This window comes from Bactrocera dorsalis, chromosome 5 (assembly GCF_023373825.1).
Source record: "Bactrocera dorsalis isolate Fly_Bdor chromosome 5, ASM2337382v1, whole genome shotgun sequence".
Classification (NCBI taxonomy): Eukaryota; Metazoa; Arthropoda; class Insecta; order Diptera; family Tephritidae; genus Bactrocera; species Bactrocera dorsalis.
The window spans coordinates 8,866,838-8,885,511 of NC_064307.1; the positions used below are offsets into that span (position 1 = coordinate 8,866,838).

At 35.2% G+C, this 18,674-nt stretch overlaps 1 protein-coding gene across 7 annotated transcripts; it reads right to left on the reverse strand.

The window, feature by feature from the left end:
- Positions 1-478: 478 nt before the first annotated feature.
- On the reverse strand, positions 479-17,318 carry LOC105231336 (beta-2 adrenergic receptor). Of its 7 annotated transcripts, none has more exons than XM_011212588.4 (6): positions 17,227-17,318; positions 16,129-16,254; positions 5,483-7,193; positions 5,258-5,401; positions 3,583-3,841; positions 479-2,708 (listed from the first exon to the last, which is right to left on the reverse strand). In XM_011212588.4, the coding sequence occupies exons 4-6, from the start codon at positions 5,388-5,390 to the stop codon at positions 2,132-2,134; spliced, it is 969 nt and encodes a 322-aa protein (XP_011210890.1). In that variant the 5' UTR covers positions 5,391-5,401; positions 5,483-7,193; positions 16,129-16,254; positions 17,227-17,318; the 3' UTR covers positions 479-2,131. The 7 variants fall into 7 exon arrangements, with proteins under 7 accessions (XP_011210890.1, XP_029408342.1, XP_011210891.1 ...); XM_029552482.2 differs by having other exon boundaries at positions 17,078-17,304; XM_011212589.4 differs by having other exon boundaries at positions 17,194-17,298.
- Between the last annotated feature and the right edge of the window lie 1,356 nt (positions 17,319-18,674).

Genomic DNA, 18,674 nt, shown 5'->3' on the forward strand with positions numbered 1-18,674 from the left:
TGTCTGCTTGTCGAAACAATAGACATCTGGCGCCGCACTGTCTGCTTGTCTAGGTAAACAATTGCTGAGTCTGGCGCCGCGACTGTCTGCTTGCGTCTGGCGCCGTATAGCCGTATGTTCTGGTAATTTCCAGACGCGATATTCTAGAAGGACACGTCGGCATCAGCGAGAAGTGCGTGGCTATATAAGCCGTGGCAGCGCCAACGTAATCAATCAGTGCTAAGAGTAAACTGCTATAGTGTAGACGAGTTGTGAAATAAAGAGTTGTTGAATTAAATTAAACAGTGTGGATTTTATTTGTCACTCCAGAGATACGAACCTAACAAAGTAAACTAGCAAGAGTAAATTCGTAACAATATTATACAATTTTAAAATTAACAACAAGATATTAAATTGGAGTGTACTCATGGATGTTTCGTACATCGTTAATATTACTAAAATTCTTATATATGCGTCAGTTTTATTAAAACAATATACATATGGTTTAACGCGATGATAAAATTTTTTATTAAATATTCATCAGTTTAACAGTCGCATGAAATCCTTAATTCTCAATACTAAACTTCTATTATGTTCAAAATAAATTCGAATTTTACAAAAACATACCTTAAATACTTAAAACACGTAAATATAAACCTATATGTACAAATGTAGTTATGACTTTATGTATGTATATAAGTATTTAACAAACAATTGAAACTTTCTGTTTATAAACGCAATGCTGCACTCAAAGGGAAATTGTATTTATCCCACTAAGGAAAAAGGATAAAATGTTATGCGTATCTCATGTAAGATTTGTGCTTCCACAAAAACATAGCGCGAGTGCAAATAATGCGTTTATAATTCGCAAGTAAACGAAAAATCATGAAAACATATGTAAATGTTACTTTCTAATTGTTCCACCAAACGATTTTAATTCGCCTTATCTCCTAGAACTGTTGGCTTTCAACATACATCTCTACTAGCTCTCCCTGCTAATTAAAGATAAGAAAGCTTGGGATATAGTTAAAGTTAGTGTGGTGTCCCCTTTCACATCTTTCTAAATTATTGTAATATCTTAATGATCTTGTAGAATATCGCCATTCTTGCTTTAATAAAAAAATATTCCACTGATATTTCTCAATCCATTCATATAAGCCACTCCACTCAGGGATTACTAATCAATTTTACAACCGTGAAGATAAATATAAACCTATAACAATGTGCTTTTCGATTTTATGCAAAAAATCAACATTTATAAAAACATATGTATGTATGTATGTAATTATGTGAAATGGCCTATGTAATATATATTTTTAAAAATTATTTATAACAAACGGTATATGTATTTATGTTGCACGTTGTATGTACGTTCCGACGGCTCTGAAAAGAGCGCACATTCATCCACAAGTATATAAGTATGTACAAAACATATGTATGTATGTATGTCCTTATGTTCATACCATAAATACTATATGCAAGTATACTATGATGTATTCACCTTTCGAAATGCGCAACGACTTTTTAAAACGTCGAAATCTAAAGCTAACTTAAATTTGAATAGTACTACTTACGATGTAATGTACTTTTATGAGATAAAAAACAAAGGAAAATTATAATTTGTTTTTGGTATATCGCATTTGGAAACTAATTTAGGAAAATGTAGGTGATTTTCAAAAGTTTCCATATCTGCGTACCAACTTTTGTGCAACCAGAGCAACAAATGTTGATACGTCCGGACATGCACATGTACGTTTGCGTATATGTATATATCGTACATATGTATGTATATTAAAACGCACCGACAAATAAATAAGTTGTAGTTATCATAATAATTGCCACCGCTTTATGCCCAAAGTTTTTCACAGAATTGAATATTTAAAAAAAAATTCACATTTGAATTACATCCATTATACATATGCATAGGTCAGGCATCCAATTACATATATTGCCCTACTAAGTTTGTATATGTACATATGTATGTATGGTTCATTTAATTTGATTGTTACTAATTGATAAAGACGTGCTTCATCATGATTTTTCAAAAGCGTAATTTCGAATTGTAAATTGAAATTGTTAGGAACAATTGAGGAAAGGTAAGCCAATTGTGAAAATTAATTTAACCGTTCATACTGTGGAAAATCTAACGACTCTAGTCATCTGGGTCCAATCCGATTAGTTCCGCTTGCAAACGGCCCTTAGTCTTACAACAAATTGTTAAACAAAATACTCTAAGTGCGATCCGAAATTGCGGCGACATACTGGTCATAATGATGATTTTCCAAAATGAATTCAGCACGCCAATCCAAACGACCAGAAAATTAATAAGAGTACTTTGGATAACATCACCGGTCACCACTTCGTAGAAGCGCAGCACCATCCATGGCAACCACGACATCCAGAATGCAAACACTAATACGAATGACATCATATGACTAGGATTCGATAAATTTTCAGCTAATGCGGTTGCATATTCTTTATCATGTATAGGTTCGCCCGATTTAAGTTTTCGCATCATTACAAAAATGTAACCATAATTATGTACTATGGATATAACGCTAGGACCTAAAACTAAAATTGCCAGAGTTGCACTGTATGCCGCCATATTGCCCCAGTCCAGCATGCAAATATGTGTCACATTGTTCGTGATGGGCTTCGTGTAGCCTAGAATCGGTGGACAACATAGTAATGCGGCCGAAATCCATGTAAACACCATCCAGCATTGGCATCTGCAAGAATATGTTAATAAGTACATACATACATATGTATGTATGTATAGTACATGAGTGAAAAAGAATAATTACGGTTTTCAAATTTCTAGCGCAGGTTAAGGTGTTACATGGGCTTACGGGTTCCAAAAAATCGATTTTTTTATTGTTTTATTAAATTCTACAAAACCACTAGAACATTGTTGTAAATTTTTAAGTTGATTCGAGTAATAGTTTCGGATATAAAGGCTTGAGAATTTGTGAACACGAGGCTAAGTGCGCCATCTTTAAACGCGTTTTTCTCGAAACTGTGTTTTTGAAGACGATTGGCAAGATTTCTCGAAAACTACTCAACTAATCTTCATGAAATTTTACACAGGTCTTTGAGATACAATTCTTAAAGATTTGGACGAAGGTTTTTTTTCGATTGCAACTATTTCAAAAAAAATGTCGCGACATTTTCACTTTTTTGTAAAAATGTCTGCCAAAAATCTAATTTTTTTCCGTCGTCCAAGATCTAAATAAAGGTTTTAACTAAAATATTTTTTTCCACTTTAGATAACCCTGTTAGGAGTTATTCTGCCAACGCGGTCGCATCGTTTTTCCGAGGAGTCACCGGAAATTGCTTCCAATGGCCGAGTTCAAAATATTATAATATATATATATTTTTTTCAAAAATGTTAGAATTTCTTTGTTAACAGTGTATGTTTGCAACATACATCTAAACAACAAAAATCTAAAAAAACATTTTTTTTAAATATGAGAAAAAAATTGTTGAAAAAAGAACGTTTTTCAATCGAGGAAACCCATGTAACCCTTTAAGCTTTGTTTGTATGTACATACATAGGTATGAGTAGTATATACAAGTAAGTATATATACCTGTATGATATTTACCTGGTTTTTGTCTGCACAGTCTCATAGCGAAGAGGCTTCCGCACAGCCAAATATCGGTCTACAGAGATCCACATGAATGTATACACAGATACGGCCCACAGTGTCACCTCCAGGTAGCCGGTGAAGCGACATACAATATCGCCATACATCCATTCTCCAGTCAATGCAGGATACACAGAGAAGGGCACAACCAATAAACCGCAAAGTAGATCCGCAACAGCCAGCGACAGCAGATAGTAGTTGATGACCTCTGTCGGACCTAAGGACATATAATATCCAACACAAGAGAGTCGAAATTAGTAATTCAAGCTTGAAAAAATTTATATTTTTACTACACACGCATTAGACAAATATAAGTATTGAAAACAGTAAATAAATAAAGAAGCGCCATGAACCAACCAATCGGGCGTAAAAATTGTTGAAATAACGAGATTTCTAGATAAATGCCGGAAATTTAACAATTTGTTGTTTCTTTTGTAAATTGCTAGCTTCAAATTTTGAATGTTCAGAATCATCTTCGCTGCAAATTAATGTGAATATATCAAACTTTGGGCGGTTATTATTTTAAGAGATTTAAGCGAACAAAAACTATGTGTGTCGTCAAAGCATAACGACTATGAAGATATATAAAGACGATTTTTATTGCCACAATTGTGTATTATTCTATTCGATGTGTAAATGATTTACAGTAGGTTATAAGAACCTTGTCTAGGTACCAGTTTCAGGTATTTTATAGGTTAGTTAAGACAATTTGACCGCATCTCGGTTCCAACAAATGGCGATGTACTCGTATACTTATTTATAGCAAGCGGCTCAAGCAATACCAATACTTCTATAAACAAAAATACATAACGACTTGATATATGATCTTTTTTGCTAATGTACAAATAGTAGATTAGAATGGTTTTATATTTACCAAGAGAAATTTTGCTTTGAAATCTTAATTATCTGAATGTGATAAAGGATAAAATCGTTTCACCTAACATCTAGTTTGACTTGTTTTGACATTTTCTGCGACTATTTTCTTTCAACGCATGATTTTTTCAAATCGAAAAATGTTATATCAAAGCTCAATAAAGGAATTCGGTACATCTGCAGACTCCATAACTGACAAAAAAATATTGTGTAATGCTTGAAATGCGTAATACAATAAACTACTATCGGTAGACATGCGCAAAGCGGATTCTTGTATCGCCGATGAGCGCCGGACGGCATACATTACTTCGTGGTAGTTTGGTTTCAATTAGATATTTTATAGCTTACAACATTACTTTGTGATCACGAAAATGAAGGATGTTTTCTATATACATAACATATACATATACATACAAACAAATTTTCCAATGAGCAGTAAAAATATTGTTTTGTAAATTCTCTGTAAAAGCATTATTTTGTGTCGCGCATCAAAATAAAAACTCAAGTAAATAATTGCTTTTTTAAACTACAACTAAACATTTTTACTATTGTCCATGCATCGGCGCGACGCCGTACCTTCTTCCAAATTCATTTACGTAGCATCCTGTTACAATTTCATATAGTATAGTGCATACATACATATATATACATATTTTATACAGATAGTTTTTACAAAATTTCAATTGCATAAGTAATTGATTGAGTTTATCAAATACAGAATACCCGTCGGTGACTAACAATAATAAAAACAAGAACCCACCTTTAAAGTTGGCATAAGTGGCTATAATGAGCAGATTCGATATGACGATGGCGACGCCGAGAATGGAGATGAGTACAGCTTTCGTAAGTGCCTCCAATTTGGAATTATCTTGCAGGTAACTCATTTCCTGCATTTTCGAATGGCCTGTGAGAGAATAACAAGTGTTCAAAGTTTTCCCATTTAAAATACTAATTGATTGTATGATGTTTTAAAACATCTGCTAACCTTATATACACTCATGACGCTCTCATTTCGTATTTCAAAACAACTGTCCGCTTTCCGATGCGGTTGTATGGTAGTCTTCACCTTGTACTCGCAGCTTTGCACCCCTGCCTTTTCAGTTGTTGTCTCAACACTTTTTACAGCGAATAGTTCAACAAAGCGTAGACGACACGAAGCTTCGGTGCACGCGAAGGTCGTTTCCCGTTAAAAATGTATGTATGTGGGTGTGTGTGAATGCTCCCTTAACTTTCGAAGGGCAAGTGCCTTGTTAAAATGAAGCCTATTTGGCCAACAGCCAAACAGCCAAATACGGCTGCACTCGGCAAATTATATCTTAACCTGCTTAACTACTCACATATGCACTCGAATAACTACTCGTTAAAGCAAAAGCATTTTCAGTTTATAGAACTATTGGTTAAAATAAAGATACCTGGTGAAGTCGGTTTTGTGAAGGCGCTTCTTACCGTGGCGTGGGGTTAAGATTTAGTATAAATATGAGAGAATTTTTAATTTCGACGTGCTTCGCTTTAAGTGAGTGTATGCGTTTTTATATTACTTATATGTTGTTTGTCTAATTGTTTTTGTTAAAATATGCTTCTAATTAAAGTTTTTTTTTTTAAATTGAGACTCAGCGCGGTTGTGCGGTGCCGCGTTGTTCTTCTGAAGCTCGATAATGTTCGGTTTAAGCTGATTGATTATATTCGTTTATTTAAATTGCATGCATTTTTCTGTGTTCCTCAAACTATTAAAATTCTTAAAACATTTGCAATTAGAAATGCATAAGTCATTTGCGTTGTAATTTTACTTTGGTTACATTAAATATCCGATTTTATTCGAAATTCACAACACTTTGATTAAGGGCATTAGTTTCATATAATTTATACAAAGTTCTTTACTTCTTTTAGCAAATACATAACTCTTATTTTCTTTGCGCTAATAAATATTGTTTGGTTTTACTTTTATTTATTTTAAATGTTCACTTTATTGTTTCTGTTTTTTTGCTATTTGTTTTAAGAGATTTTTAATTAAATTACTCTAGATTAGATTAATAGACTTGCAGCTGTTACGAAAACATTCATTTCAATTACAAACGCATACTAATGCGATGTTTGGCTTACAGTGTAAATATCGCGAAAGAGAATTAAAATCTAAACTGTTTTTTTGATAATAATTCGACCTACTACGTACATCTATTGCTGGCACCGCGAATTGTCTGTGTGTCGGTTTAGTAAAATATCTTAAATTTAATTTTACGCGCTTTAATTATGGAAGAGTTTGATTTGTTGCTTCTAATGAGCAAACAGTTTTAAATAAGCTATTTTTTAACGGTTATATTAGTTACATATTTGTATAATAAATAGAGCACAGCACCTAAATATCTCTGGTTGTTGTTGTTGTTCTTATTTCTGTTATTTATTTGAATATATGTTTATACTTGATACTTGTACGTATGCATTTTTTAGTGGTAATGCCTCTTGAGTACGACTGATCAGCGGTATATACAAAATGTAGTTCCTTATATTGCTTTAAATATTTTTAGACAATTTCAATCATACACATAAGTATCTTCGCGTCTTGAATGTTCACTTTGAACATGCATAAATATCAAGGACAATGCGTTTATGGTTGCTCCAGTTTATCTATACGGTTCAAAGAATTGATCTTGCCGTAACCAGTTTCCGTCTAATGATGGTGATTGCTTCCTTTGAGATACCTGTGTGTAATGAGACAATAAAGAAGTTACAAATTAGTGAATGGTCCCAGTTTCTAAGCTTTTTAAGTATATGTTTATTAAGTAAAAAGAATGACATACTGATTTGTACTACACATATACATACATATGTATTTGCTTTACAAGATGAACCAAATGGAAATCGTCTCGGATAGTCAAAACTATACTAAAAAAATATACAACATACGCAATATACAACATTAAGACTTCGGGATACATTGGATTTTAGGCTGTCCTTTATATTTCGGCATTTGGCAACCCTAGTTTGCAATCTGGCCACTTTATCGTATTTTAACAAAAGTATGAGCACTATTTGCGTTCTTGACAGTAACTTAAAATATTCATATCGGCTAAGACAATGGAGTTAAGGCGCGTATATTTTGCGTGATTATCTTTACAACTTTCGACTTGAATTATCTGAGTAATTATGGATCTTATCGATCACTTCAATTTCATTAAATTTTTGACAAGAACCAGTGAACATCTGGTGGCTGTATGAATGTTGCCAGATGTGCCGAATCCAAGATTTTTTGCACACGAAGCAGTTCCAAGCAAATAATTGGCTGTTTTTAGGAAAAAACTGGGCTTGTCGCAACTATACCACTAGAACAATGGAAACGGTAAATTCTGTGTGGTACAATTATTTGTTTGACAGTTGTCTTTCAAAAAATCAGGAATAACAATCACGACGGATCGCTCGTCGTGAAAAAATTGCATTTTGAGCACTTAAAACATCGATTTGATGAGAAGTCCTAACTTGGCACTGATTACCTTCTTTTTACAGCCGTACGATTAAAATAAACGGTGAGGTCGACGTTTTCGACACACGAAGAGGCGTTCATGCGTTCAGAACGCAGGTGTTGGAGATACCTCAATCTGCGTGTCAAAAGTGCTTCGACATTTGGTTCAAACACATGCAAAAGTATATAGACATTAATTGAGAATATTTTGAAAAGGTGATTAGTTTTTGTTTTTTTACTTATCATACTGGCAATACATAATTAACACCAATTATAAAGTATACCCACTCCCGGGAGGGAGATACAGAACTGCACTCTACCACTCAGAGGCACCAGGTTCTGTTCCATTTTTTATTACTCTATATTCAAGAAATTTTCAGCTGTGCCGAGTTAGCTTGAACTTGTATCACGACATATAAAAACAAACTTGGCTAAACACCAAGTAATAATCCTTCAAGGGGCACGCAGTGCAACACAACCCATCTAGACAATTTCCTACGTCATTTGTAACAAACATTAATGGAACATCACAAGCTAGTATACACTTACTCGTTTTGCATGGTCAAAAGGGCATCATTGCGCCAATGAACTGTAAACAAAAACAATCCGTTGGCGCCTTGCTATCGCCCTTTCTTCTACTAGAATTTGAATCACCGTTATATTGAAATCGTCACGTGACGTTGGGTGCACAATGCAAATCTTTCGTAATAATTAATTAGTTTTGTGGCGCCATGGTACGGTAGTAAACGGTGACGGAGCTTGAAATATACGATTCATCAACTCAGTCAGTCTTAGGCTACGGCGTTCAGCTTTGATAAATTGAGTGTTCGCTGCACATTCAGATATGCAAACCTATGTATGCAAATATCTGAGCCTTTATGGAAGTAATTAATCAGTACATCTCAGCGCGAGGTTCATTTATAATTGCATGAATTCCAAGTCGAATGTTGTTTTAGGAGTATATATGAAATTATAAAATTTGCTTCGGAAGCTTTTATATGTTTGCGCATACTTTGAGGTCAGCGAACTTTGTTTTGGCCTCTAGTTAAGACTATAGTAATAATATTATACAATAGCTCCGTCAGAATCGGGAAGTACCTCTTCCAGCCTTTCGATTCCAAATGAGGTTTCAGTCAAAGAGACCCCCTATAGTGCGACTTCTACAATCTACTCCTAAAATAACTTGACCTGCAGAGCTTAATCGAGCAGTTAAAAATAAAAGGTAAAATCTTCTATAAGAGCGTAAAGCTGCTGATGATTTTGATATCATTGGCCTCAACAACCGCGCTGTGGGTCTTGCTTTCTCCAGACTGAATAAGAAAGTCAATCAAATGGGTCTGGTAGTGAATGAGGGAGAGACGAAATATATCCTGTCATCAAACAAACAGTAGTCACACTCGCGACTTGGCTCTCACGTCACTGTTGACAGCCATAACTTCAAAGTCGTAAATAATTTCGTCTATCTTGGGACCATTAACACCAACAACAACGTCAGTCTCGAAATCCAACACGAAGACTAAATTCTACAAGTCACTCATCATCCCCTTCCTGCTATATGGTGCAGAGGCATGGACGATGACGACATCTAATGAATCGGCGTTACGAGCTTTCGAGAGAAAAGTTCTACAGATATACGACAACATTGACATAGTTCAGTGAATTAAGAGACAGCGGCTACGCTGGCTAGGTCATATCGTTCGAATGAATGAAAACACTCCAGCTTCGTAAGTATTCGACGCAGTATCCTCCGGGGGAAGCAGAGGAAGAGGAAGACCTCCATTCCGTTGGAAAGACTAGGTGGAGAAGGTCCAAATTTATCCCGTCGGATACGAATTGTCTTTGATTCTCTGCGATAAAGGCGCTATTAGACCGCACTCGTACTTTTACCGACACCTTAATAGGTGCTAAACATTGTGCCAGTGTTTTGACAAGATTTTATGGCCATTTAGCAGAAATTAGAACCATACGCAAATGTCCATACATACATATACATATACATACAGCAAATTCTAATTTTTTCAATGGCGATGTGACCAAAGCGTATTATGTATTTCTGGTCATTGTTTATTTGCAGCTATTGATTTTGTGGTGTTCACTGATATGTGAAAGATTATAGATATGTACACACATACTTATACATACTATGTACGAGGATGTAATTGCACGGGCATACTTAGGTTCTACAGCAAAAATGCATGGTGTGAAAACATAAATACAAAGCGACGGAGCAATAGAAACAAGGCACCCTTGCAAACTAAAGTCTCGCACACATACTCTTACACGAAAGAACATATGTATAGTGCATATGTATGTAAAAACAGAGGCGCAGGGGCGTATGAGTGACATTAATATATGTGTATACATATGTATATGGCCATTAGGGTATCCGCTATTTCCACTTTCATTTTTTTTTTTACAGAAAGCTCTTTATTAGATTAGAAGATTCCCATATAGCATAATTTCAAATTCCACTTGGTTCAGTTCAGTGCCTATGACTGATTTTTTATCGAAAATATAATCCAATATTTTAAATAATATACATATTATTGAAATTCCGAGGAATTCCCTTTCTTTGTAATATTATGTTTGGAAGTGAAAAATTGGTTAAGTAGGGTCAAAACTTCTTTTAGCCTCCATATACCTAATATAAAGATTTTTGAATTTCCGGCTGACTTTATAACACTTACCAATATCGGCTACTATGTGAGTTATAACGGGTGATTTTTTTGAGGTTAGGATTTTCATGCATTAGTATTTGACAGATCACGTGGGATTTCAGACATGGTGTCAAAGAGAAAGATGCTCAGTATGCTTTGACATTTCATCATGAATAGACTTACTAACGAGCAACGCTTGCAAATCATTGAATTTTATTACCAAAATCAGTGTTCGGTTCGAAATGTGTTTCGCGCGCGTGTTTTGTTCAGCGATGAGGCTCATTTCTGGTTGAATGGCTACGTAAATAAGCAAAATTGCCGCATTTGGGGTGAAGAGCAACCAGAAGCCGTTCAAGAACTGCCCATGCATCCCGAAAAATGCACTGTTTGGTGTGGTTTGTACGCTGGTGGAATCATTGGACCGTATTTTTTCAAAGATGCTGTTGGACGCAACGTTACGGTGAATGGCGATCGCTATCGTTCGATGCTAACAAACTTTTTGTTGCCAAAAATGGAAGAACTGAACTTGGTTGACATGTGGTTTCAACAAGATGGCGCTACATGCAATTCATCTCAAGAAATGGACCCGTAAGTTGGCCACCAAGATCATGCGATTTAACGCCTTTAGACTATTTTTTGTGGGGCTACGTCAAGTCTAAAGTCTACAGAAATAAGCCAGCAACTATTCCAGCTTTGGAAGACAACATTTCCGAAGAAATTCGGGCTATTCCGGCCGAAATGCTCGAAAAAGTTGCCCAAAATTGGACTTTCCGAATGGACCACCTAAGACGCAGCCGCGGTCAACATTTAAATGAAATTATCTTCAAAAAGTAAATGTCATGAACCAATCTAACGTTTCAAATAAAGAACCGATGAGATTTTGCAAATTTTATGCGTTTTTTTTTAAAAAAAAGTTATCAAGCTCTTAAAAAATCACCCTTTATTAAAAAATTTAATTTTCCTTTTCATTTGAAGTGTTGAACGAAAGTTCGTTTTAGCTAGAAAGTAGTCGCGTTTTCTTTAGCAACTAATACTATGCACTTATTTATACTTGCAAAAATCGCTCAATTAAAGATAAGGACACCCTTAATGCCCTAATACGATGTTATTTAACTACGTTGACTTGTACAATGATCACTTCAGCCGATAATGAAGGACATGAGATACGGCCAATTGGCGTTAATAAATCACTTAATCGCGTTTTCAGCCTTCCGAACTTGAGGCCTTTAAAAGAAGCAATACGTTATTTAAAATAAATGTTCTAATGAGAGATGAAAACCCACGTACATAAGTAAATATAAGATTAGATACGTTAAATATAGAAGTAATAATTGTCGAATATAACACTTCGGGTTTTTATTTTTCAAAATCATTAAATCTAACTCTGAATTGCTATTTAAAAAGATATATTTACTTATGTACACGATGCGAGTCCGAAGGAACTAGATATGGGCATGAAATTGGATTTACACTAAAAGAGAAGGTATTTGCAATGAATTTGTGAACTAACGTGTGAAATGTACAACAAATAGCGATATGATGCGAGCTGTATGCGAAAGCATTTATGGAAAGGCAGACAGGATTAGAAACCCAACCGCATTCCATATATGTACATATGTATGTAAATATTGCAATTGAGACAAGCTTTTTCACAGGTTGTCAGCGGGTTGCACTCAAGTGCGCACAAAATGTTTTATGTTGCACAGGGGAAACACTTGAATTTATTTACACACAATTCATAACAGCCGCGCATTTCCATAAAAATCGCGAACCCCTATGCCGTATCCTTTGCACGAAAGGCTAATGGGTTGACGTCGCAACAGAGGACGCCGAGGTGTTTGGTAATTAACTGTTTGATGCTCCGAATATGTTGTACATATATATTTGTACGTATGAACAAATACATATGTTTGATTAATTAAACAGGAACTAATTACTTATGAATAGTTGAGGCGTGTGTGTGAGGTATGGAGGTTTGCACTTTTTATCTTTCGAATCAGCAATATTTTCCCATTGCCAATTTGTATTGTTAAGCCATAATGGAATTTAGAGGTTCAATTACCTTTTTATGCTCTTGCAACATGTTGCTACAGAGTATTATATTATAGTTTTGTTCATATAACGGCTGTACGTATCACCTAAAACTAAGGAGATACATATATGTATATAGCGATATATGTACATAGATATAAAATATACATATAAAAGTGCAATAAATCAGAGAAAAAGCCAGAGACATTAAATTTTATCTCCGAGATAGCATAGAAGGGTTTTGTGAGAGCTGGTATGAAAATTTCACGATGGGCGTGGCATCGCCCACTTTTTGGTGAAATCCCATATCTCAAGACCCGGCAAACCGATTTGGACTAAATTTAGTATGTAGCATTCTTATCACATTCCACGCCTACTTCCCATATAACACAATTTAAAATTTCTTTTATTCTTTCACTTTCTAGTAAGCAAATCAAGATGTAATTAGTATAATGGAATACAATTTTGTCCAAGACCCTTGGTACCGAATATGTGGACTCCAGTTTCTAATATCAAAAATATCAGTCAATGTGTGAGATATACAAGAAAAATTCAGACAGAATCCTTTCCTGACAATATTAGTTCTGAGTATCGAAAATGCCTTGAATCGCGTCAATACTAATTGAGCCCCAATATACCAATTATAAAAACTTTTGAACTTTCAGGTGACTTTATGCTGGATATTTCGGCCAACATTTGAGTTATCTTGATGAAAATGAGAGAGCGTGTTGTACTCATAACAGTATATGTCTGTATCTAAAATGGATAAATTTGAGCTAAAACTTAACTTAGCCCCCATATAACTAATGTCAGGATTTTCGAACATCCGGCTAACTTTACTTTATATGATTGGGTTTTTAGTATGTGGCGTGTTAGTAGTATGTGGTATTGGCAAAAATAGATAAAGTCGGGTCGATACTACTCCAACTCCCATATACTACATATAATGATTATCGTTTTTCTAACAAATCTTTTGCAGAATTTGTCCGTCAGTGTTTGAGTATATATAAAATTGCTTGGATTTCGATCTTCTGGTTGACTTTTTGCAGCTTAGAGTATTTCCCTGGCTTTATTCTCACAAGTTACAAGAGTATAAAATGGTCGGTTGCACCCGAACTTAGCCCTCCCTTAGTTTTTAGATATTGAAGTGAGGCAATAAGTTCTGTAAAACATGTCTTCTTACACATGATTTCATTTATATGTATAGATCCACATTACAGCAGAACGATTTACGGGGAGTCAGAAAATGGAAAAATCGCTTATGTGGGAAATGTTCTACCGGTCATTCTGAAAAACTTTGCCTAAGAGACCATGGTTTCGGTTTTGAACCAGTGATTTTTAGTTCGAAGTTTTTTAGGGATCATAAAAGTTTGTTCATCATTTTTTGAGATATCCATTATAATACATATTCTTAAGTTGTATTAATTTTAACCTTAACAACAATACAGCTCTGTTGTACCAGTTTTTCTCTTTGTTGAAGAGGTAATTAAATTTTTCATGACTTTTTTATCAGCAATACTGAGATAATTAACTTTCAACAGCGAAATCGCTTTGTATTTTTCAGAAATTGTAAAACATTTATGCCCAAAAAAAGCTTTCTTCTTCTTTACTCGCGTAGACACCACTTACGCGATTATAGCCGAGTCAACAACAGCGCGCCAGTCGATATTCCAAGCGAAGCCAGGTCCTTCTCCACTTGGTCCTTCCAACGGAGTGGAGGTCTTCCTCTTTCTCTGCTTCCCGCGGCTGGTACTGCGTCGAAGACTTTCAGAGCTGGGGTGTTTTCATCCATCCGGACAACATGACCTAGCCAGCGTAGCCGCTGTCTTTTAATTCGCTGAACTATGTCAATGTCGTCGTATATCTCGTAGTTTTAGTATCTTCTATTTAGTCCGCTTATGTCCAGCATTATATAATATTTAATGGCATGTAATAGCCACTGGTTTATTCAATAACTTTATGTCGCTTTTCTATAATTGCTAAATTATACAACAATTGAAAACATTAAACCGCTCTCTTTAAAAATCGACTGTGTTATGACACTATTCATGTAAATAAACGATTTGTTTTAAAAAATATGTTATTTTACTTGATATTTTGTGGATTCTCACCAATGAGTTTTACATATGACAATTCATCACTGTTGTGAGCGAACTATTTAACAGTTGTGCCATTAGACATCTGTAATATCATGTGTCTCTCTATGATAATAATTGTTGGAAAACAATTGAACTGTCATTGCTACGTGCTTATTCCAGTTGAATTTTAGCTCTGTATATTCATAGGTATTATTATGTGGCCATCTGCTAACCTCCAACTTTGCGGAAAAACAAGAAAATTGTACAAAACACATTCGTATCTCTAACAAGAACATCAGCATGTCAACAAATTATCGCATACAAGTATAAGACAATTTGCAACATACAGCAAAAGTAGCCGATCATATAGCAGAGGTTCTTTGTTTAAATTTGAATACAAATTGTATAACTAATTTATTTTTATTTGTTTCCTTGATCAACATCGATGAAGCACAAGATCGTGCTTTTCCATGAATAACAGAAACAAAGTTGTAAATCAACGATAAACGACATCTCTATAAAACCTCTTCAGCAAAGTTTGATAGTTGAAGGATCTTGAATCAGAAACAAAATTTTCTTTCAACAGGCGAATTAAGTTTTATTCTTTTACACTTTCTGTAAGGAAATTATTCGAATAATGAAAATATTTATGAGTAAAGTAATGATTTCGGGAAACTGTTCCTTCTACTATGCCGTATTATAATTGTTCGTGTATATTTCCAAATTAAAGGAAACTAGTTTACATATTCCGTAAATTCTAAGATCACCTTGTGTTATTACACCATGCCTTATTAAATGCTTTATGTATATAAAAATAGGTACATATATGTATATATTTATGTACAGAATTTTGTGGGAAAATTTAGTTAACTCGCCATTCGCTCTCTTCGTCGTCCTTTTTGTTTAATCAATAAAGGAAGTGGAAGGGGCTCGAGTGAAATCACATCCTTATTCTTATATTCTTTATATGCATAACGTATTTAAATAATAAAGCATATACACAAGTATTTAATATACAGATATTGGTGACTAGTACGAGACTAAACGTTGTTTATACATAAATTCTTAATTGAATTGTTAAGAGAAGGAAAAAAAATACTAAAAAAATATTTGAAAAAAAATGCATGAAGTTTGATTTATATACATATATTATTGTTAAGTATAGTACGAGACATCTCGTAGGACATCGGCACTTAAAAAGGAGTAGTAAATGGAATGGTAAACAGACGGTAGCTGATTGAATTTTTATGTTATTCGATGGATTTATATTACCTACTGGGAGGTGAAATAATGATGGAACACCTATGCACAAATATGAGTGTATTTATTATCTAGGCTTTATCTGCCTAGATTTTAAGAAAAATAATAAGTTAATACTAACTGAATGACTTACTTCAACACATACATTTACCATTTGAGTACAATATCCAATTGTTTAGAGCGAATTAAGTTAGAATCCTTGGCTATAAGGATATTTTCGTTTACAATATATGAATTGTCTTTTAAAAACGTCGTAACACACTTTTTGCTTGTTGCACTGTAATTAAAAACACATTTTTATAAAATTTGTGAGTAAAATTATGTGGAGTTGAGGAAAAGCGATCATTATTAAGTAGCGAACGAATGCAATAATGAGCGTTTGTCGTCAATGCTACTTATGTTTCTGCAGGCAGACAGATTTCAATTCAGACATTTTCCTGAATCAATAAACACATTTAAAAGACCAAAAAATGATTGTATTTCTCTTTGTATTTCCTTCTACTAATAAAGGTCTTATTGTACATGTGTATTTTTTCGAATGTAAAATAAATTTAAAGCCAATCCTCTAATAGAACTTTATTTGTCACTTCTCTATTTTGAACTTCTATCACTCGTTTCTTTTGCACGCTTCTATTTTTTCTCCAGTGCAATGTGGTTCTTTTTTAAGCGCATTCCTCTGTCACTTATAATTATTTTTTTCAATAAAACCTATTATTAAGAAAAATTAATTAATTATTCCAATCGCTGTCATTTACACGCCAATTTTAACCTGTGCTGGTTGGCATCTTGGCCATGAAGCGTCGCCACCCACGCTGTTAGCTGATGGTCTAGGCGCTAGTCTTTCCAACTGGAGCTTTGTTCGCCATATTTAGTTTGTTACCTGCGCACCAGTTTTTAAATACATACTATATATTTTTCATATATACATATATGGATAGCTATATACATACACACATATATGCTTGTGTATATCTATACATAGGATATACATATGTTAATGTAAGTTGCTCATTAAAAATTTTTATAGTTATTTGAGGCAAATAATTATCAGTACTTAATTTATATTTAGTCCTTCTTTGCAATCAATCGCCGTCGCTTACAAACTCATTTAAACTATCGATTTTGGTATTTTTGGCACTTTTCACTAATAGCGACCGCAGCAACAGCAGCGTTGTCGGCTGCAGCAGTGAAGGCTGTCTATATAGAGCTCATTTACTTTTTTAGCTACATTTAATTTTTCTCCACCAACCATTGCCACAACCGCGCACATTCTCCGCTTTGCGTGTATCCTTTTTCGCGCCCGACTTAACCGCTTTGGGCCTAAACATCAACTGAGTATTTGCAGAACCCTGAAAAGCCATAATAGCAGCCAGCTAACATGAACAGCCAGCCATCCAATGTGTATGTATGTATGCATATATGCAATAATGTACATATGTATGTATATGAGAACTCTAACGTAATTGTTGTTGGCATACAAATTCCCATCGGCCGTAGTGCAGGTCAAATGCTCCGTTGATGTTATTGTCGTAAAAGCTTTGCGCGGCCTCGCTCCCTTGCCAATGTGCCAAAATTGTAAACATGCGCATGCGCCGTACTGCAAAGAGTGCTCGTGAAAGCTAGTTGGCACTGGAAGCAAAGCTTGTCACTGGCTTCTAGGGGTGAGAAAGCCACATGCTTTTGTTTATTTTTCATGGTATTCCGTCTTCGCTTGCTCAACAGTGTGCTTGCAGGACTTGTGCATATCCTTAAAAAAGTGGCTAGAATGGAACTCCATACATGTGTACATAAAAAATGTACTCCATATTGTGCAGCGGCTACTCCAAAATTAACCATACTATAAATCATATGAAGCACTAGAAGTCAGATGTCCTAGGAATGAAGATGTGATTCCTACCCTGCTTAATTAACTTATTTTTGAATATAGGTTCTGTCTGGAAAGTAATAGGACTAGGTCGATTTAAAAAAATGTATTGAATCGTTACAATTCTTTAAAATCTTCCAAAATAGGCTCCTTCTGCGTCGATGCAGCGCTGCCAGCATGGTTTCTAAGCATTTAAGGGTCACGGAAGGCATTCTCCGAAATAGCCTTGAGAGCCAAGGTACATGCTGCTTGGATCTCCTCTGTCGTCTCAAAATGCTTGTCTTGCATCGGCCTTTTCAGGCAAGGAAACAAAAAACAGCCCGGGAGATCACATCTGGGCTGTAGAGCGGCTGTGGAAGCGTTGAGCCGGCCTTGGTTAGGTAGCTGTTTACAGCAAAGGCGGTGTGAGCCGTGACATTGTCGTGGTGCAACTTCTAATCGGCTGCCATATCTTGTCGGGCCCGATTGACCCTTCCTTTGAGTCTCTTAAGGACTTCCACGTAAAACTTGGCGTTGACGGTTTGTCCAAGAGGAACAAATTCATGGTGGACGATGCCTTTGATGTCAAAAAAGACAATGAGCATCGTTTTCACTTTAAATTTACTCATTCTTCCGGTCTTCGTCAGCAACCTCTTCCCGGCCCTCCAAAAAGGCCTGGTGCCAACGAAACACACCACTTCTTGCTAAAGCAACATATGGGTAAACCTGCTTGATCATATCAAACTTCTCTGTCGCAGATTTACCGAGTTTCACCCAGAATATAATCGCGTACCTTTGCTCTAACGAACGCTGCATTTTCGGCTTGTACCACTCCCAGAAACACGTCGCAAAAA

Bases quoted from the DNA above. Each gene is read 5' to 3' on its own strand.
- LOC105231336 (XM_011212588.4), bottom strand. From the start codon at position 5,390: ATGCAGGAAATGAGTTACCTGCAAGATAATTCCAAATTGGAGGCACTT. The intron at 3,842-5,257 runs GTGGGTTCTTGT...ATATGTCCTTAG, and splicing joins CACTTATGCCAACTTTAAAG to GTCCGACAGAGGTCATCAAC. The intron at 2,709-3,582 runs GTAAATATCATA...ATATTCTTGCAG, and splicing joins ACTGTGCAGACAAAAACCAG to ATGCCAATGCTGGATGGTGT.